The following is a 16,284-nucleotide window of genomic DNA, read 5'->3' as shown; positions in this document are numbered from 1 at the left end:
GCGTATTACTTAGATTAATATATTCATGTATGTTACTTTTAGGTCTCGATGGAAAATCGTGCAGAGCGATTTGTATGAACGGTGGATCATGTGTAGACGGAAAGTGCGTCTGTTCGGCGGGTTATAGTGGAGAATTCTGCACAGAACGTAAATATGTTTATTGATATTTTTCCAGTACTAACTATAAACAACTAAATTTCTCTTTATAGCTATTTGTGAAGAACAGTGTAAAAATGGCGGTAGATGTATTGGACCTGATAGATGTGCCTGCTTTTACGGTTTCTCGGGAAATCACTGTGAAATAGGTAAGTACTTAATTTAAAATCCATCGTTATATAGTTTTTTGCCCTACTTACTTTCTGCCAGCGTAAATTACCTACTTAATCCTTAAAAATAATTTTTATCTCCTACTAGAGGTCTACCTATCATCCTAAGAAAAAGTGAGTGTCCTTATACAAAAGTTTTCGTAGATCAATCAAATTTATCAAAATCAAATCTTCACAAGCTTGACCAATCAAATTTTCATGAATATTACTATAGATATTGATAACTAATTTAAGTAAATTTAAGTAGGGAATTACTACAGACACACTAAAATTCTGGTCCTTTGATTTTCTCTGTTAACCTGTATTTGAAATAGAATGATTTAAAACAAAATTGCTCTATCGTCGAATCACAATTGGAACTTTTGTTTTTTAATAATTCACGAGTTAAGAGTTCTAAACATTCTGTTAACGATTAATTTCTAATTTATTGTTATAGACGAGTTATATGGTCTTCAGATTAATATAATAATGTACAATGTCTTTATTTATATCTTCCTATAAAGTTATTTTTATTGTATTCGAAGGTTTTAATTTTAATATCTCTGTAATAATCATTGTTTCTTACCTTATCTTTTTCTTTAGGTGCCGCGTCCGTATTCAGGCGTTGGCCATAATTATGTTTATAATTTTTTGAATCCTTTGTCTATCGGCTACTGTGCAAAATGATTCTTCTACCGTGGAACCACACCATTGAACGCAGCCATGAAAGTTTCTTTCGATCAATCCATATCTTTTCATCCACTTTTCCTTGTATTATAAGGCGGGAGTAGATGGTTTTCTAATGGGATTGAGATATATCTTACTAGCCTTAGTTGGCTTTGTTATTTTTTTACTTTTTTCTGTATTTTGACTCAGAGTAAATTATGATTTAAGCATCAATTATGATTGCTGAGAGAAATCAACATCGGGGTAAGTTTTTACATCTTTAATATTGTTTTAAATAGGTGGTTTATTTCATTCCATACTATCCTAAATTGTTCTTCATCTTGAAGGGTTTTCCACGAATACTTTCTGCTTTTCCCCGTGCCTTTCTGGAAGTTGAAGGGAGATATTTGTAATGACGAAGTCATTATTTTGGCAGAATTCGATTAGACGCTCATCGATTTGATTTCTTGCTTCCAAGCCAAAGTTTCCGGTGACGTTTCGCGTAATGTTCTGTTGAACTTTATCGTTAAAGTTTTCCTTCACTATTATTGTTTCGTATTTAATGATTATTTTTAGCACTTCTTCTATTTAATCGTAGAATTCTTTATTTTATGTTCATCTATGCCAGCAGCGGGAGTAAATATAAATATAATCCAAGTTTGAAATTTACCTGTATTAAAATTTCTTTGTCTAACATTGGAATGAAGTTATTGACGTTTTTTCTAAAATGCTTTGTTATAATTATTGATACTCCGGTTCGACGCATATGGTCTTGGTTTCCTGAAATTCCCTGTATTTGGCCATCTTGTTTTACCCTACCCCATTATAGTAATATTTAGTTTGTCCATTTCAGAGAGTAGATTTGTCAGCTTCTTCTTCTTCTTCTTTCTCTTTATAAGCAATTCTGCTTATTCTTGGCGAATTAATACCTCTATGGAAGGTTGTCACTCCATCTTTTGCGTGGTCGTCCAATACTTCTTCTGCCAAATGGCAGAATATCTCTTGCTATTTTTTTTTGATGACGCGGGTCTTCCCATTCTGCTTATGTGGTTATTCCATTCTTTTTTCTATTTAGCGTCCGTTCATTTATACACTGTACGTTACATTTTCTTCTATGTCTTCACTTTTCTTTCGATTTCTCAGCGTATTTCCTGTAGCATATGTAATAATTGGTCTTACACTGACTTTATAAATTTTTGATTTCATCTCAGTGTTAATGTGTTTGTTTCGCCATATGGTCTTATTACCGTATCCTGTTAGTCTATTTGCTTTTTGTACTTGATCTTTCACTTCTTTGTCCAGGTCACCATAACTAGACAGTGTAATTTCCAGGTATTTCTGCAGGATTCTGCAGCCCATGATCAGTAATTATTATTCGTTTCAAATAATCAATGCCATGATGCCTTTACTAAGAAGTGTAATTGGGTGGTTTCCATTTACCTTCACCATCGCAGTGTTGGCTACTATGTAGTATTGATCATGTTTTTTAATACTGATTAAATTCAATTATTTAATACAGATTACAGGACGGGACCGTGCTATACTGGATATAGAGGAAATCTTTGCGTTAATCAACTAGAAGGAGTAGTCTGCACCAAGACTTTATGCTGCGCTACAGTAGGAAAAGCATGGGGACATCCTTGTCAACATTGTCCATCCAGGTTAGACTGTGAAACAGGTTACTTGAAAAACCTCAAAACTGGAGAGTGTGTAGGTAAGACTATAATAAGATTCACCTCTGTTATACTCCTTTCGCTACTTTTACCTTAGTTACTTTAACAGGATGATACTAGAAACTAAATAATTGCTATATTGACGACTGTAATGCCAAACATATGAGCTTGTAATAAAGACTAATAATAGTTAAAGGAACACCACTTTCTAAATGTTTTACTTCAGAACAACCTTAAGCATTTTTCAAAAGGAAAACGTACTTAATAGTCACCTGATCCAGCCTTGCTAGATTTTACCGAGACTAGAAATGTATTAGATATTTATAACATTATTGAATTATATCTTGATCTTCGATCAGATTACAATCCAATCATTATAACATTAAGTATAAGGTTAATATGGAAACGAAACCACCAAAATACCACTGTGTAACAGAAAAGCAAATAAGCAGAATATTAGAGTTATATCAAAACAAATAATAAATGTAAGACCCAAAGAAAATAATTAACTAAAAGATGATGCTCTTCAATGTTTAACTGTCCAATTCAAGAGGCTGATAATATTCACATCAGGAAAAGAAGACCTGTTCAAGAAATATATAATATTACTTTATATATCAAATAATAAACGACCAATATTGGCGATAGCATTATTTGGAAAAATCAAACCAATTCGCAGAGTACCTTGCAAGAGTTTCCACCCTACACTTAAGGTATAATACTTTTATTCAATTTTAATTAATATATACATATTTTAGATATAAACGAATGTGAAGCAATTCCTCACCTTTGTCAAGGCGGTTCTTGCGTTAACTCAGTAGGATCGTTTACTTGTGAATGCCCACCCGGTCAAACCAGGAACCCCGCTACAAACAGCTGTGAAGATAAAAATGAATGCGAAGAGGAAGATGTGTGCCAAGATGGTAGATGTATTAACACCAACGGTGGTTTTATCTGTCTTTGTAATCCTGGATTTATCCAAAGTCAAGATAAGACATACTGTATTGGTGAGTATCATAATCATTTGGACTATTTTACTACATACTTAAGACTCATAATTTTATAAAATTAATTTTAGATGGTCGCCAAGGCTTGTGTTACACCCAAAGATCGCCACAAGGACGTTGTAGTAATAACCTACAGTTCAGACTGTCCAAAAAAGACTGTTGTTGCGGTGTTAATATGGGTCAAGGATGGGCAATGTATACTGGAGAGGAGTGTGCACCATGTCCTGAATATGGAGAAGGTAAATAAAATATTTTATTGTAAACCACTCAACTTATTTTGTAGAATACACTCATTTTAACGTTTGAGTTGCTGATTTAAACTTTCATTTGATATTTTGGTTGCTCTTTACTGCCCTTTTTAACTTAGCTTCATGTATTTTGTTGTCTTTGCTATTCAGTTTGTCATCGTGCTTTATCCACTCATGGAATCGAGCTTATATCTATGTCATTACATCCGATATCAGCGTTCGATCAATGTAATATGATGTACATCGTTTCAGTCATTTTATCTTTAAAACTCTGTTTTCCCAAGTATTTTTACTTTTAGGACTCCCCTCGTAGCAAGTGTTTTTAAACGGTATTCGCCCTGTTAAGAGTGTAGGGGCAAAATTTCGGGCCAATGCTTTTTAAATGCATTCATTTTTCTCGAATCCTGAGAAAACTAATAAGTATTTTTGAAAAATTTAAACGCAGATGAAAGATTACATTATTACCGAGGGCAGAAAGTCCCTGAAAACTTCTAATATGTTTATTTTAGTAAGTAACAGGGATGAAAAAAAAAGAGAAAATTAAGTGTGATTTTTAATTTCAAATCTCTCATTCAAAGCAACTTTTTGTTTATTCTAAGGGACTTTCGGCCCTCGGTAATAATGTTGTCTTTCATTCCTCGTTTAAATTTTTCAAAAATACTTATTAGTTTTCTCAGGATTCGAAAAAAATTAATGCATTTAAAAAGCTTTGGCCCGAAAATTTGCGCCTACGCTCGCGATGTATGGTGAGTTGTCTATGAACTACATTAAAGCTAAAAGAATGTAACATTTAAGAATCTATAAAATATCAAACATCATATTTCATTGATTTCCTTTATTTTATAATTATATAATCAAGTTTTATATTTATCATTTTCATTTTATAATCAACGTATACGTATCGCATAACAGTAAATAAATTTTTCCGAAAATTTGAACGCTGTAGTTACCTTCTTTTAGCTTTAATTTAGTTTGTAGACAATTCACCAAGCACCGCTTCTTATGCTTACAGGGTGAATTTGGGCTGTGCAAATCGTGCTCCCTAGGTGATAGGCAACTTTATATACGGTTATTATTCAAAGACTCAAAGATCTGTAAGGACTTTAATGATTATTTGCAGTTTATTTTCTCATATTATGTCGATAAAAGATTTCTTTTTATTTATTAAGTTTTGAAATTGTTATCTTTGTTTATGTTAAACTGAATAAGACTTATAGATTAAAAGGGTTAGTTTAAAGACACCGGTTCAAGCAGTTTTTTGATCAGTTTATTTACGATTATGCTAAAGAGAACATTTTACATTTCTTTTTTTGTTTCAACAAATCTAATATCTACTGAAAACTCAATTATTTATCTCTTTTGGCCACAGTTTTTAGCTTCTATATGTTAGCGGTTGCTATTACAGGCCTTAAATCATATTATTGCTAAAAAACCATGAATTTAAATATTCTCCCAGCGACATTTTGTTTTATTTTAAGTGTTTTTTGATTACATTTGTTTTATTAAACGTTCAGATTTCACCTTGATGTGCGTTTTCCAACTAAACTTTCGGCACAGCCAGATCCTCAGATAGTTAACGCTAAACTGTTAGAATACTTTCCACTAATAAAAAGATAAACAATAAACAAATTCTATACTGTTTTCCAGATGAACATCGTCGACTGTGTGAAGCTCATCCTACACATCCTCTGCAACCAGGTGGTGCTACGATTGACATAACACCAGGAGTGATACCAGGAAGTAACCAAGTAGGCCAAATCAGTGTGAACGAGTGTATTTTAAGACCTGATATTTGCGGACAAGGAAAGTGTGTGGATACTATTCAAGGATATGATTGTTTGTGTGATCCTGGCTACAGACTAAATCACCACAATATTTGTGAAGGTAAGTTATACAGTTTTACACCATTTATAATGGTACATATTTAATGACATTCTTTTATCTGCTCTACATTACATGATCAATCTTGTCAAGTGTCTGTATACGGCCCACAGTGTTGCCTATATAAAGAGTTCATCCAAAACAAAGTATATTATTAACAGGTTTTGTGGTCAGCAGTGCCTGGAAAAACATTTTTATTTAAGAGGACTATTCAATTCTCAGTAACGACACATTGTAACCTTTGGAAGTCTAGACCTGTACATATTTAGGAGTCTAATTGAAGAATAAGGGTTCCCAAGAAGTGGAAATGAATGGAGTGGAGTGTAGGTGACAAGAGAACGTCTTAAAGAACAATCAATCGAAAAATAAATATTAAAGAATCCTAATTGAGATAATATAACCATATGGTTAGAATGAGCCAAAACAGACAAGTAAAAAAACTCAAAAAACCAAAGAACACACATGAACATGAAGGATGATGTCAAATGAATTCATTCTAGATATACCGCATGTCTCTAAAGTTTTTGAAAAAAATAAATATGTATTTTCTAACTGGAAAGTTTATATTATTAACTAAATACAGGAAATTAAGTCTACATATTTAAGGCTTATAATGTATTTTTATAGAACAAAAAGAGGTCCGTGATCTTCGATGGTAGGTAAATTTGATCTTGCATGTGCAATAGGCCTTCGAAATGTTTTAAAGTCGATCTTTATTTTGGGCTTTTCAGCCATAATTATACACCATTCGATTCAAAACAGCCCAAAACTCTTTAATAGGTCTCGCCTGAGGCACATTTGGTCTGAGAATTGTCGCCGCGCTTGGGAACAAAATTTATTTTTTGAGCAGTTTACCAATTTGCCTCTCTCCGGGCGTAATGGCATGATGCTAGGTCGGGCCAAAATATCATTTCATGATTGGGGTGATAAGTATTTATAAATTGAACAAGCTCTGTAAGACACCTGTCAACGTAATTGTCAGCATTGAGAGCTTCACCGCGAACATGCCCAACAAACGGCTGTGAAACACCAGCTTCTGAGATGGCACACCATACCAAAATTTGATAGACAAATTTTATTTTTCCCTTAAACTTAACTTCGGTGCATCTTGTACATTGCCTTTCACTTCGGAATTGGATAAAGTAAAATACTTTTCATCATCAATGATGAGAATTTAACAGGAAAATGAATACGTCTCAATGCACTGCAACATCTAGAAATTTTTTCTAACTGGTCTGGTGTGTACTTAGGAGCTTTTTTTCTTATATCGTGAAACATTTATCTTCGGCCAACATTTCGTAAAGACTTTCCTAATCGGTTCTCTATATTCTGAATTAGTCTCTGATTTTCGACACAGAAATATTTTGAGCACTAAAAATTCTTACAATATCGCATTTTGGTACATGTCCAACTAAACGATAAGTTTGTACGACGTCTTAACGAACCGTATTTGTCAAAACTGACATTGTTTATATCGTTTAAGTATTGTTTACTTACTTTGTATAGGTACCTATATAGTATAAAGCAGAAAGTTTAAGATAATACCTACATTCCAATTATAAGAAACGGCTGCAAAAACTCAATTTTATTCTAGTAAACAATTATATTGACATAATCTGAAACGGACCATTACGGATGGTGAAAATGGTTAACAATCGACAAATAATATTCGTATTTATCTTTGTTTAGATATCGACGAATGCAGAGAGGGTAAATGCATCAACGGCCGTTGCACAAATCTCCCAGGAAGTTTTTCCTGTCTTTGTCCACCAGGATTCGATGTAACTCCAGACGGTACTATGTGCACAGATCACGACGAATGTTCCGAAATCGGAATGTGCACCAACGGCATTTGCATCAATATGGACGGCAGCTTTAAGTGTCAGTGTAAGCCAGGGTTCAAGTTGTCTCCAACTGGATACGCTTGTATCGGTAAGACTATTACTTTAACACTACGATGTTTTTATGGTGTTTAAATTTGATTTATTGTAGATATTGATGAGTGTTATGAGAATCCTAGAATATGTCTTAATGGACGGTGTCAAAATACAGCAGGATCCTATGCCTGTGCATGTCTGCCAGGTTTCGTTGAATCCAGTGACAGTACTTTTTGTATTGATCTAGATGAATGCTCATCTACAGGTACAGGTCTTTAAATATCATTCTAATATTGCTACAACCAAGAAATTATTTTTACACAAATAAAACATTTTCAATTTTTAGGTATGTGTGATCATGGCAAATGTATCAACATGGAGGGATCCTTCAGGTGCGTTTGTGATCCGGGTTACCGTCTTGGTCCAGATGGTAAACATTGTGCTGATATTGATGAGTGCATTAATAATCCTTGCCAGTTTGGTAACTGCTACAACACACCGGGTAGCTTTAGATGCGAGTGCCATCTCGGATTCAGTTTAGGTAAGAAATAAATGGTTTTTGTATTTGTTTCGCGAACAAAAGTTAGATATAGATAGAAAAACAATAAACAAATTGTGCTTGCTTTGTAATGGAATGCTTTATTTTGACTTTTTTATCAGTATTTATTTTCTTTTTTTCGCCTGGTCTTCTTTTAAAGTTGTAGTGTAATTTTAATTCTTTATCTTCAGTATTTCTCCCATTTTCTTTCTTTCTTTAGCTACCAGTTTTTGCCTGTACTTTCAGGTCATTTTTAAGCAAATTTTCCATAGCCTATAACTTAAAATAGATATAACAAATGACGTATAATACATAGACCCATCAGTCGGCTATTATTGCTATATAATCGAGTGTTATAGAAGCGTATCCCTTTGAGGTTGAAGGAATGTTTACTACATCAATGTTTGGTTGTTTATTTTATAATATGTTTATTTATCTTCGTCAAAAGCAAATCAACTTTTCTGACCATCGACACATATAATATATAACCTAATATTTATAAAACAATATAAATTTTAAAAATTACTTACCTAATAAGTGATAATGTTTCGCGCTTTGAACTTCCGCGACCAGAAACAAGACACCTAAATGGAAGTTTACTAAAATATTAAGTAAATATCCCTCAAAAATTTAAAATAAAATTTGCCTTTCACATATCATTACAAACAGAACCAATGAAGTTTATGTTTATATAAACAAAACGATCTTTTGATTATGTGTCAATTTCGTCAAAAATCGTGAATGTTTCGATAAGTTTCGACAATAAACAAAGGGAATAATTTTTAGTATAGGCAACATAAAAATAAAAAAATAATATTCATATCTACTTGATGGTTAAGAAAAAAATTCAACAACCTTTTTTTGTTTTAATCCAGACTATTCCAAAGGGACGTTACTGTTTTACATCATTATTATATTTGACTAAGAGGGAAAGACAAATGGCTCTATCAAAACATAATATTTATTATTTGATATTAAATATTTAAAAACATTAAAGTATTATAGAATTACGACTGATTTTCCAAAGAACTAGAACGAAGAATTGATTTCTCACTAAAAATTCAGTATATTCCTTTTAGTTTTATTATATATAGGTGTTACAATATTTCATGGTCTTTCAGTGTAGAAGTGGTTGCCTTACTATCGGTTGTGTGATAATCCACATTCCACAATATATTGTCATGTAAGATGGGTTGTCTATTGTATAGGAAGTGTCCAATTTTATATAAACTTTATTACATATTCCTTTTATTCTCTTTATAATATATGTATCAAAACATCTGACAATACAAAATATATGTTTTTATCTTTTTTAATTGGCAAAATATATTTTTATTTCGTTTTCCTATGTTTAGGTCCTGACGGTAGATCTTGTTTGGACATCCGAAGAGATCTGTGCTATCAGGAATATAGAGACGGGCTTTGTTTTAATCCATCCACTACTGCTGTTACTAAGTCGAGTTGTTGCTGTTGTACGATCATTTCGGGAAAACCTATGGGTTGGGGTACAACGTGTCAACCTTGTCCGATGCCAGGAACTACAGATTTCGATCTCTTATGTCCTCATGGTCCAGGTAATACTATATTTATATTTGAAAATAAGCCAGTAATTGAAAACATTTAAAAATATTATTTTATACATTTTTTTCACAAAATTCATTTTCTTTTTTTAATAAAATACAAACTATAAAGACTTTTTTCACACAGCATCATCCATAAAATCTATTTGCATTTCTTATTACGTACTCAATTAATGTGTTTTTGATTATATTATGTTTTGCTTGATCTGACTTCGTTTTTGTTTATTTTATTTGCTTTTTGCATTATATTCTCGGATTTTGCAGCCACAAAAACATTGGAACAGTCAACCAGCAATGGGATAGCATAACATAAGTGTGTTTGCCATCACCAATTTCAACACAAAAGATGAAAGAGGTATTAAAACTGAGAAGAGCATAAAAAGCTATCAGATAAAATACCTGCACAAGTTTTTTCAAATACTGAAAATGCATGACAGAATTCTTGAAAACCATTGATAAGTAGTAGGCAGAAATGGATTGGAAACGAGAAAGGCACTATTTAGCCTTTAAATTTCAGTAGGACAAAGCCGAGATGCAATACCTAATTAGACGTTTCTATGAAATTCCAAAAAAAATTGAGTAAAAATGGAGTCAGGCAGGAATGCCTTTTATCCTTGCTTATATTTAAACTGTTCTCGAACAGTTTAGCTCTATACAGTAAAACTAATTGAAATAAAAATCAACAATTCTATTTTGAATAGACAAAGATAAAGAAATCCACATGCACCATGGCCATGACCACTTAGAGGTCATAGAAGGAGATAATAAGTAATTTTTGGATGTAAAAGCCTGCAACCTATGAAAACATTAAAATAATTGGGTTGATTCAGCATGAGAATGGAAGCTAGAGTGAATATTTGAGGGTAGTTATCTGTAGGGCTACTCTTAGAGCCGTTGCGTTGGGAAGAATAAGAGAGCTCTTCGTGTGTGGTCAATTATCCCTTACGCGGCTCTAGTCTGATGTGTGTTGGTAAAAATACCGCTTACAAAAGGCTCATAGTGCGCGTGGACGAAATTAGTCTGCTGCGTGTAGCATGTACTTGCTGGATTCTATTAGCTGTGGCCTTGTTGGTGGTTATGGATTATGTTCCCCTTAATGCTATGACCTGTAACAGGAAAATGCTGATTTAAAGTAGAGGTAAGGACATCACAGAAAATGAAGGGCGTGATAAGAGCCTTCTGGAACCTTGAAAGCTGGATGGATTGTGAATATAGTCGTGTAGATTATTATCTATAAGTTTGTGGGAGAATTTGAAATCATATTCGAGTCTGTCGGGTAAATGGTGGAGAGAATGGTATTGTGTAAAAGGTGCACAGCTTTCCCAAGGAATATAGGAACGGTGCTTTCGAAGAGCTTGTATTTTATTTACATTCGTCTTATTGCTAATAAAAGATCACATCGCATTAACTGAACTTTCAGATCTGGACTACAAAATACGTGTTTTATTTTCATAAATGTGCTCCCAGCAATTTTAATTTCGAGTGTTAACTGGATTTTCGATAATTAACAGGAAGGAGCACTTAGCCCATCATTATTTTTAATATTTAAGGACGAAATTATTAAGAAATACACAACAAGGAGTTGTAAACAAGCTTAATTTAGGGTATAGAATGCTACAAAAGAAATCTCCGAAGGAATATTTCTTGATGATTTGGTAGAAATTGCAAAAACTGATAAAAATCTTAACAAAATAATTTACAAATATGAAAAGAAGTACTCACTGAAAACGAGATGAAGATAGATATTCACAAAACAAAAGCAAGGAGAAATAAGAGAATAACTTAATATAGAAATTAAAGGAATAAACATAGAACAAGTTAAAATTTTTACACACTTAAAAGTAATCTTAGAGGAAACAAGATCTCTATAAGCAGAGAAAATCCATAGCAAAATAGAAAAAACGCGACACATGGAGCATTGTGAAGCGACACACACAGAGAGAGAGAGAGAGAGAGAGAGAGAGAGAGAGAGAGAGAGAGAGAGAGAGAGAGAGAGAGAGAGAGAGAGAGAGAGAGAGAGAGAGAGAGAGAGAGAGAGAGAGAGAGAGATAGAGAGAGAGAGAGAGAGTTGCGAAGCCACAGATCGAAGAATAAGACAAAAAGATGTCATGGTCCAAAGTAAATGGGGCAAATTGTACAGACAGCAAAGGCACATGGAGAATTGTGAAGCGACACAGAGAGAGAGAGAGAGAGAGTGAGAGTTGCAAAGCCACAGATAGAAGAAGAGAAAAAGAGAAAGAAAGAAAAACATCTCCTCTAAATATATTTTTGTATAACCTTTTAGAGATTAGTCGATAGTTTCTATTAATTTTGATACGTGGTTGCTTCCAGTAGAGTTTCTTAGAGTAGTTCTCCAATGACATTAAACAGCTTTGAAGATATTGAGGAAGATTATCGGTATTTCATACGTATTGTTATGATATGTAAAATCGAGAAAAATATTGGTTTGTTTAAAAATATTTCAAAATTCAATAACATTAAAATAATTCAGATAAGTAGGATAATATCCAACAAACATTTCGGAGAAGGAAAGTTATTAAATCCTTGGATTTCCTGTACTAAACAAAGTGTAAGCTTTGCATTTATTTCTTTGTTATACTTGAGTGACCCGCATAATTTTAAGTGAAAACAAAAAGACAATTGAACGGGGTTTTCCAAAATACATTAATGCAGTGATTAGAGACAAATAGAAGAGATTTTAGAAAGTGGTTTTTGTTAGTTTTAAGAATTATAGAAAATATTATTTGTAAATAAGTTTTAGGAAATTTTATAATTATAGGTAAAAATTTGTTTGTTATCGAAATGAAAAAATGGGGGAATTGTGACGAGTTTTGATTGGCGGAGATTGAAAAAGGTTGGATAAGTATGTAGGAAAAAGTTTAGCGAGATTGAGGAGAGAGAAAAGATAGTTCAGTTGGTTTTCCAAATCTGTAAGAGGAACAGGGATTGTTCTCTGGCGGTTCCTGAAATGTAGCAAGCAGTAGTGTTGAATGTTAGTGAGTTTTGTGGAGTTAGTGTATCTGACAGAAGCTGAAGCAGCAAAATATTGTAAGTCATATTTCTCTACTTATATTCCAAGAGTCACTGTTCAGGCCAACGAGAGATTCAGTTTATCGTAAAGAGAAGATATTCCAAGAGTCATTTTTCACTCGGGCCAACGAGAGATTCAGTTTATCGAGAGGAGAAAGGCTATCATAATTTGAAAGATTTGTGCTTTTGAAGGAGATCATTAAGGACGATATACTTGCAACAATCTGTGTAAGATTGCTGATTACATAGGGAGCGGTTGAGAGGAGATAATACAGTCTACAAGGAACAAGGATTTGGACCACTCATCATCAGAGAGAGATATTTTGTTTTCTGCAGTTTTTTCTTTTATTGATAACACAATTTTTACACTTAATGTAGAGAGGATATAAATATTTTGATTAGGAGAGTTAGAATAGTTCGGAATTTTGAGATTTCAATTAATATTGTTTGTACCATAAATTTTGATTGTTCACGTACGGAGAACAAAATTTTGAGAATCCTTATATGAGATTTGTTTATTGAAAACTTTTGAGTGTGAATTATTTCATTATTTTTATTTCAATATATAGTGTTAGATCATATGTGTTTTTTTATTATTCCGGTATTCTCTGGACCTTACCTTTCACATGTAATAGCATAGATATTGAAGCACGAATTTAACCCTGAGATAAAAGAATTAAAAATTGTGATAGAGTCATAATCATATCATTTAAATAATTTTAATTAATCAAAAAAATTAATTAGCTAATTATTGTTTGGCGCACCAAGACTTTAAATATCACAATAGTATATATTTAAAAACAAAGCCCCATCCATTAGGCTCAATTTATTATTTTTTCGTACACTATAAATATTCCATACCTACACTAAACCAGTTAATTATACGTTACTTTATTTAAATGACTCTGATAAGCGATAACGGAAAACATATTTACTATTTTAAATAAAACATTATTTTTAAAGTTTAACGCACCGATACATGCAAATAGAAAAAAATCTTCAAACTTTCCCATAAATTTTTACACGTTTTTGTATATTTGATTGAATTATTTTTAGGTTCCACTTTTGACGGTAACGATATCAATGAATGTGCCCAGAATCCAAACATTTGCCAAAACGGAGCTTGTGAAAATATGATAGGGACCTACAGATGTATTTGCAATCCAGGATTTGAAGTGGACGAGACAGGAAAAATATGTACGGATATAAATGAGTGCGAAGTAGAAGAGTTGGTAAGTAGGAAATCAACCTAATGGTGTGAAAGAAATCCTACAATGATTTGATTGTTGTATGCCAAGTATTCTATATTATTAGGATCATTGGCATATAAATATTATATCAGTTTTTTCTTTCTATCACATTTTTCATTAAGGTTATAATGAGATGTTTTCTGTCTCATTCCTTTCTCATTCATCAAATCATTAAAATAATTTTAGAATTGTTTATCAATAAGAATAGTTCTCAATAGTAAGAAGAGGTAATTAAATAAAATAAATATAGATGGTTGCATTTCCATTCAATTCGAATCTCTTGTCATTCCCCTATTCGTGGTTTATCTTTTAAGTTTCGTCAGGAAGGTAATTAAATGTTATACAAAACGATAGTTTAATTAAGTTTATAAAAAGCGTACTAATGTTACAGTTGTATACACTCACGGTTAAATCAAACGCGATATGTATCTCATACGAGTTCGAGCTGTCTGTAACGTAGCCGGAACTTTATATCATCTGAGCACTGAGACGAATTACAGGATAGAAAGAGAAGTGAAGACATTAGAAGAAAATCTAACGTACAATGTATAAATAAATAGACACAAAATAGAAGAAAAGATTGGAATAACCACGTAAGCAGAATGGAGGAATCCCGTGTCGTCAAAATAGCAAGAAATAAGTCACCACTCGGCAGAAGAAGTATAAAACGACTGCGCAAAAGATGGAGTGACAACAGTGATGGAGTGAAGAAGATTCAACACATAATCATATATCGAATACAATAGGCAAAGACCCTGTCTGGATTCCCGACTCTCGTTGCTTACTAGCTATACACTTGCGAACCAGCGTTACTCTCGAAGAAGACAGCTAGGTGGAACTAGACTCTAGAAATTCGAGGTCCGAAGATAATTCCCCCTACTTACTGATGGTGTCTCACAGGAACTTACATTCAACTACAACCCTAAATAGAGCGACTGAAAATTATTCACAGCCTCCCGTGGACCACGCGCAACTATATGGCAAGTTTTTTTAGAAGCAGGATATTAAGCTCTCTGATACGCCACACTTTATATTTTAATATTAGTTTGTTCTACTCAAAACTGACTTTTTTAACAGGAGTTACACTATTATCGTGTTTTCTTTTCTTGACAATATCCAATTGGTAATTTGTTAAGTACTTTAATTTATATTATTCTACAATGGATTTACTTATTATGTTTTAGAATGTAGTTATAAGGCTTTTATATTTTTTTATTAGGTTTTTTTCGTATTGTGTGATAACTTTACTCGTTACTTTTAGTAACTGCACTTCGTTTTTGCGAGACTTTTATGAGTACCTATTGTTACAGTAAATATCTCATTACATCACCAACTTTTGATTTTCTAACCGTAATACGACTGCCCCTATACAAATTTAAGCATGTTAGTGCCTTGTCCATTATGAATTGTTAGATTAATTGTACAGGTGTGCAGCGGAGGACAATGCAGGAACACACCTGGCAGCTTTCAGTGTATCTGCCCCACAGGAACGCAGATGAATCCCAAGAACTTCGTTTGTGAAGACATCGACGAGTGCCGAGAATTGGGACCGGAGGCTTGCTTCAACGGAGAATGCGTTAACATACATGGATCTTACAAATGTGAATGTGATCCCGGATCTGTATTGGATAATACTGGAAGGATCTGCATTGGTAAGTTTAGTTAAACTTTACGTTGATTATTTCTACAATATAAAAATCTCAGATAGGTCACATGTATTACATATAGTGAAATTTTTCTATGAAATATTATATCAAAGCCAACCAGAAGTCATCAAGAAGCCAAAACTAAAAAAATGTAAGGTCGAAAAATATACTAGATGTATTATAGAAGAAAATTTACCAAGCTCTACAAAATATTAAAAACAGTAACGCCGCGGAAGAAGATGGCGTAGTATTTGAGTCTATACAACTGATTCTGCATTGATTTCTACACTGGTTGTCTATTTGGGGTCATACAACGAACAGTAATGTCAAAAATGCAATCGATTTTTATCCTATGTGTGTGTGTAATGAAAACATTACAAATCATAAAAAAATGCAGTTCATAAAAGAGGAGATAAATTATATCTTGCAAACTATTGCTTTCAACATGCATGCAGATTGGAAGCAAAACTCGATTTCTAGATTCGGAAGAAACAGCTAGATTTCGATTAGACCACAGACCAAATGACCATCTGCAGTTCTTTAAAACTCTAGTTGTACAAGTTTTTCGAATTATAATAGACTC

At 33.0% G+C, this 16,284-nt stretch overlaps 1 protein-coding gene across 1 annotated transcript in view; it reads left to right on the top strand.

Moving 5' to 3' along the window:
* The window catches only part of LOC140439034 (fibrillin-1-like), a 144,921-nt gene that overhangs the window by 89,813 nt on the left and 38,824 nt on the right, over positions 1 to 16,284 (top strand). The window contains exons 5-16 of the mRNA XM_072528670.1: positions 43 to 147; positions 210 to 305; positions 2,491 to 2,685; positions 3,403 to 3,651; positions 3,723 to 3,890; positions 5,547 to 5,783; positions 7,470 to 7,712; positions 7,773 to 7,922; positions 8,004 to 8,198; positions 9,551 to 9,769; positions 13,862 to 14,037; positions 15,482 to 15,707. Coding sequence (XP_072384771.1) covers positions 43 to 147; positions 210 to 305; positions 2,491 to 2,685; positions 3,403 to 3,651; positions 3,723 to 3,890; positions 5,547 to 5,783; positions 7,470 to 7,712; positions 7,773 to 7,922; positions 8,004 to 8,198; positions 9,551 to 9,769; positions 13,862 to 14,037; positions 15,482 to 15,707 — 2,259 coding nt within the window. The remainder of the gene's footprint in view (positions 1 to 42; positions 148 to 209; positions 306 to 2,490; positions 2,686 to 3,402; positions 3,652 to 3,722; positions 3,891 to 5,546; positions 5,784 to 7,469; positions 7,713 to 7,772; positions 7,923 to 8,003; positions 8,199 to 9,550; positions 9,770 to 13,861; positions 14,038 to 15,481; positions 15,708 to 16,284) is intronic.

The sequence above is a fragment of the Diabrotica undecimpunctata genome, chromosome 4, assembly GCF_040954645.1.
Source record: "Diabrotica undecimpunctata isolate CICGRU chromosome 4, icDiaUnde3, whole genome shotgun sequence".
NCBI classification, from domain to species: Eukaryota; Metazoa; Arthropoda; class Insecta; order Coleoptera; family Chrysomelidae; genus Diabrotica; species Diabrotica undecimpunctata.
Note: the sequence above shows the minus strand (reverse complement) of the source record. Positions and strands in the feature narration are given on the sequence as shown.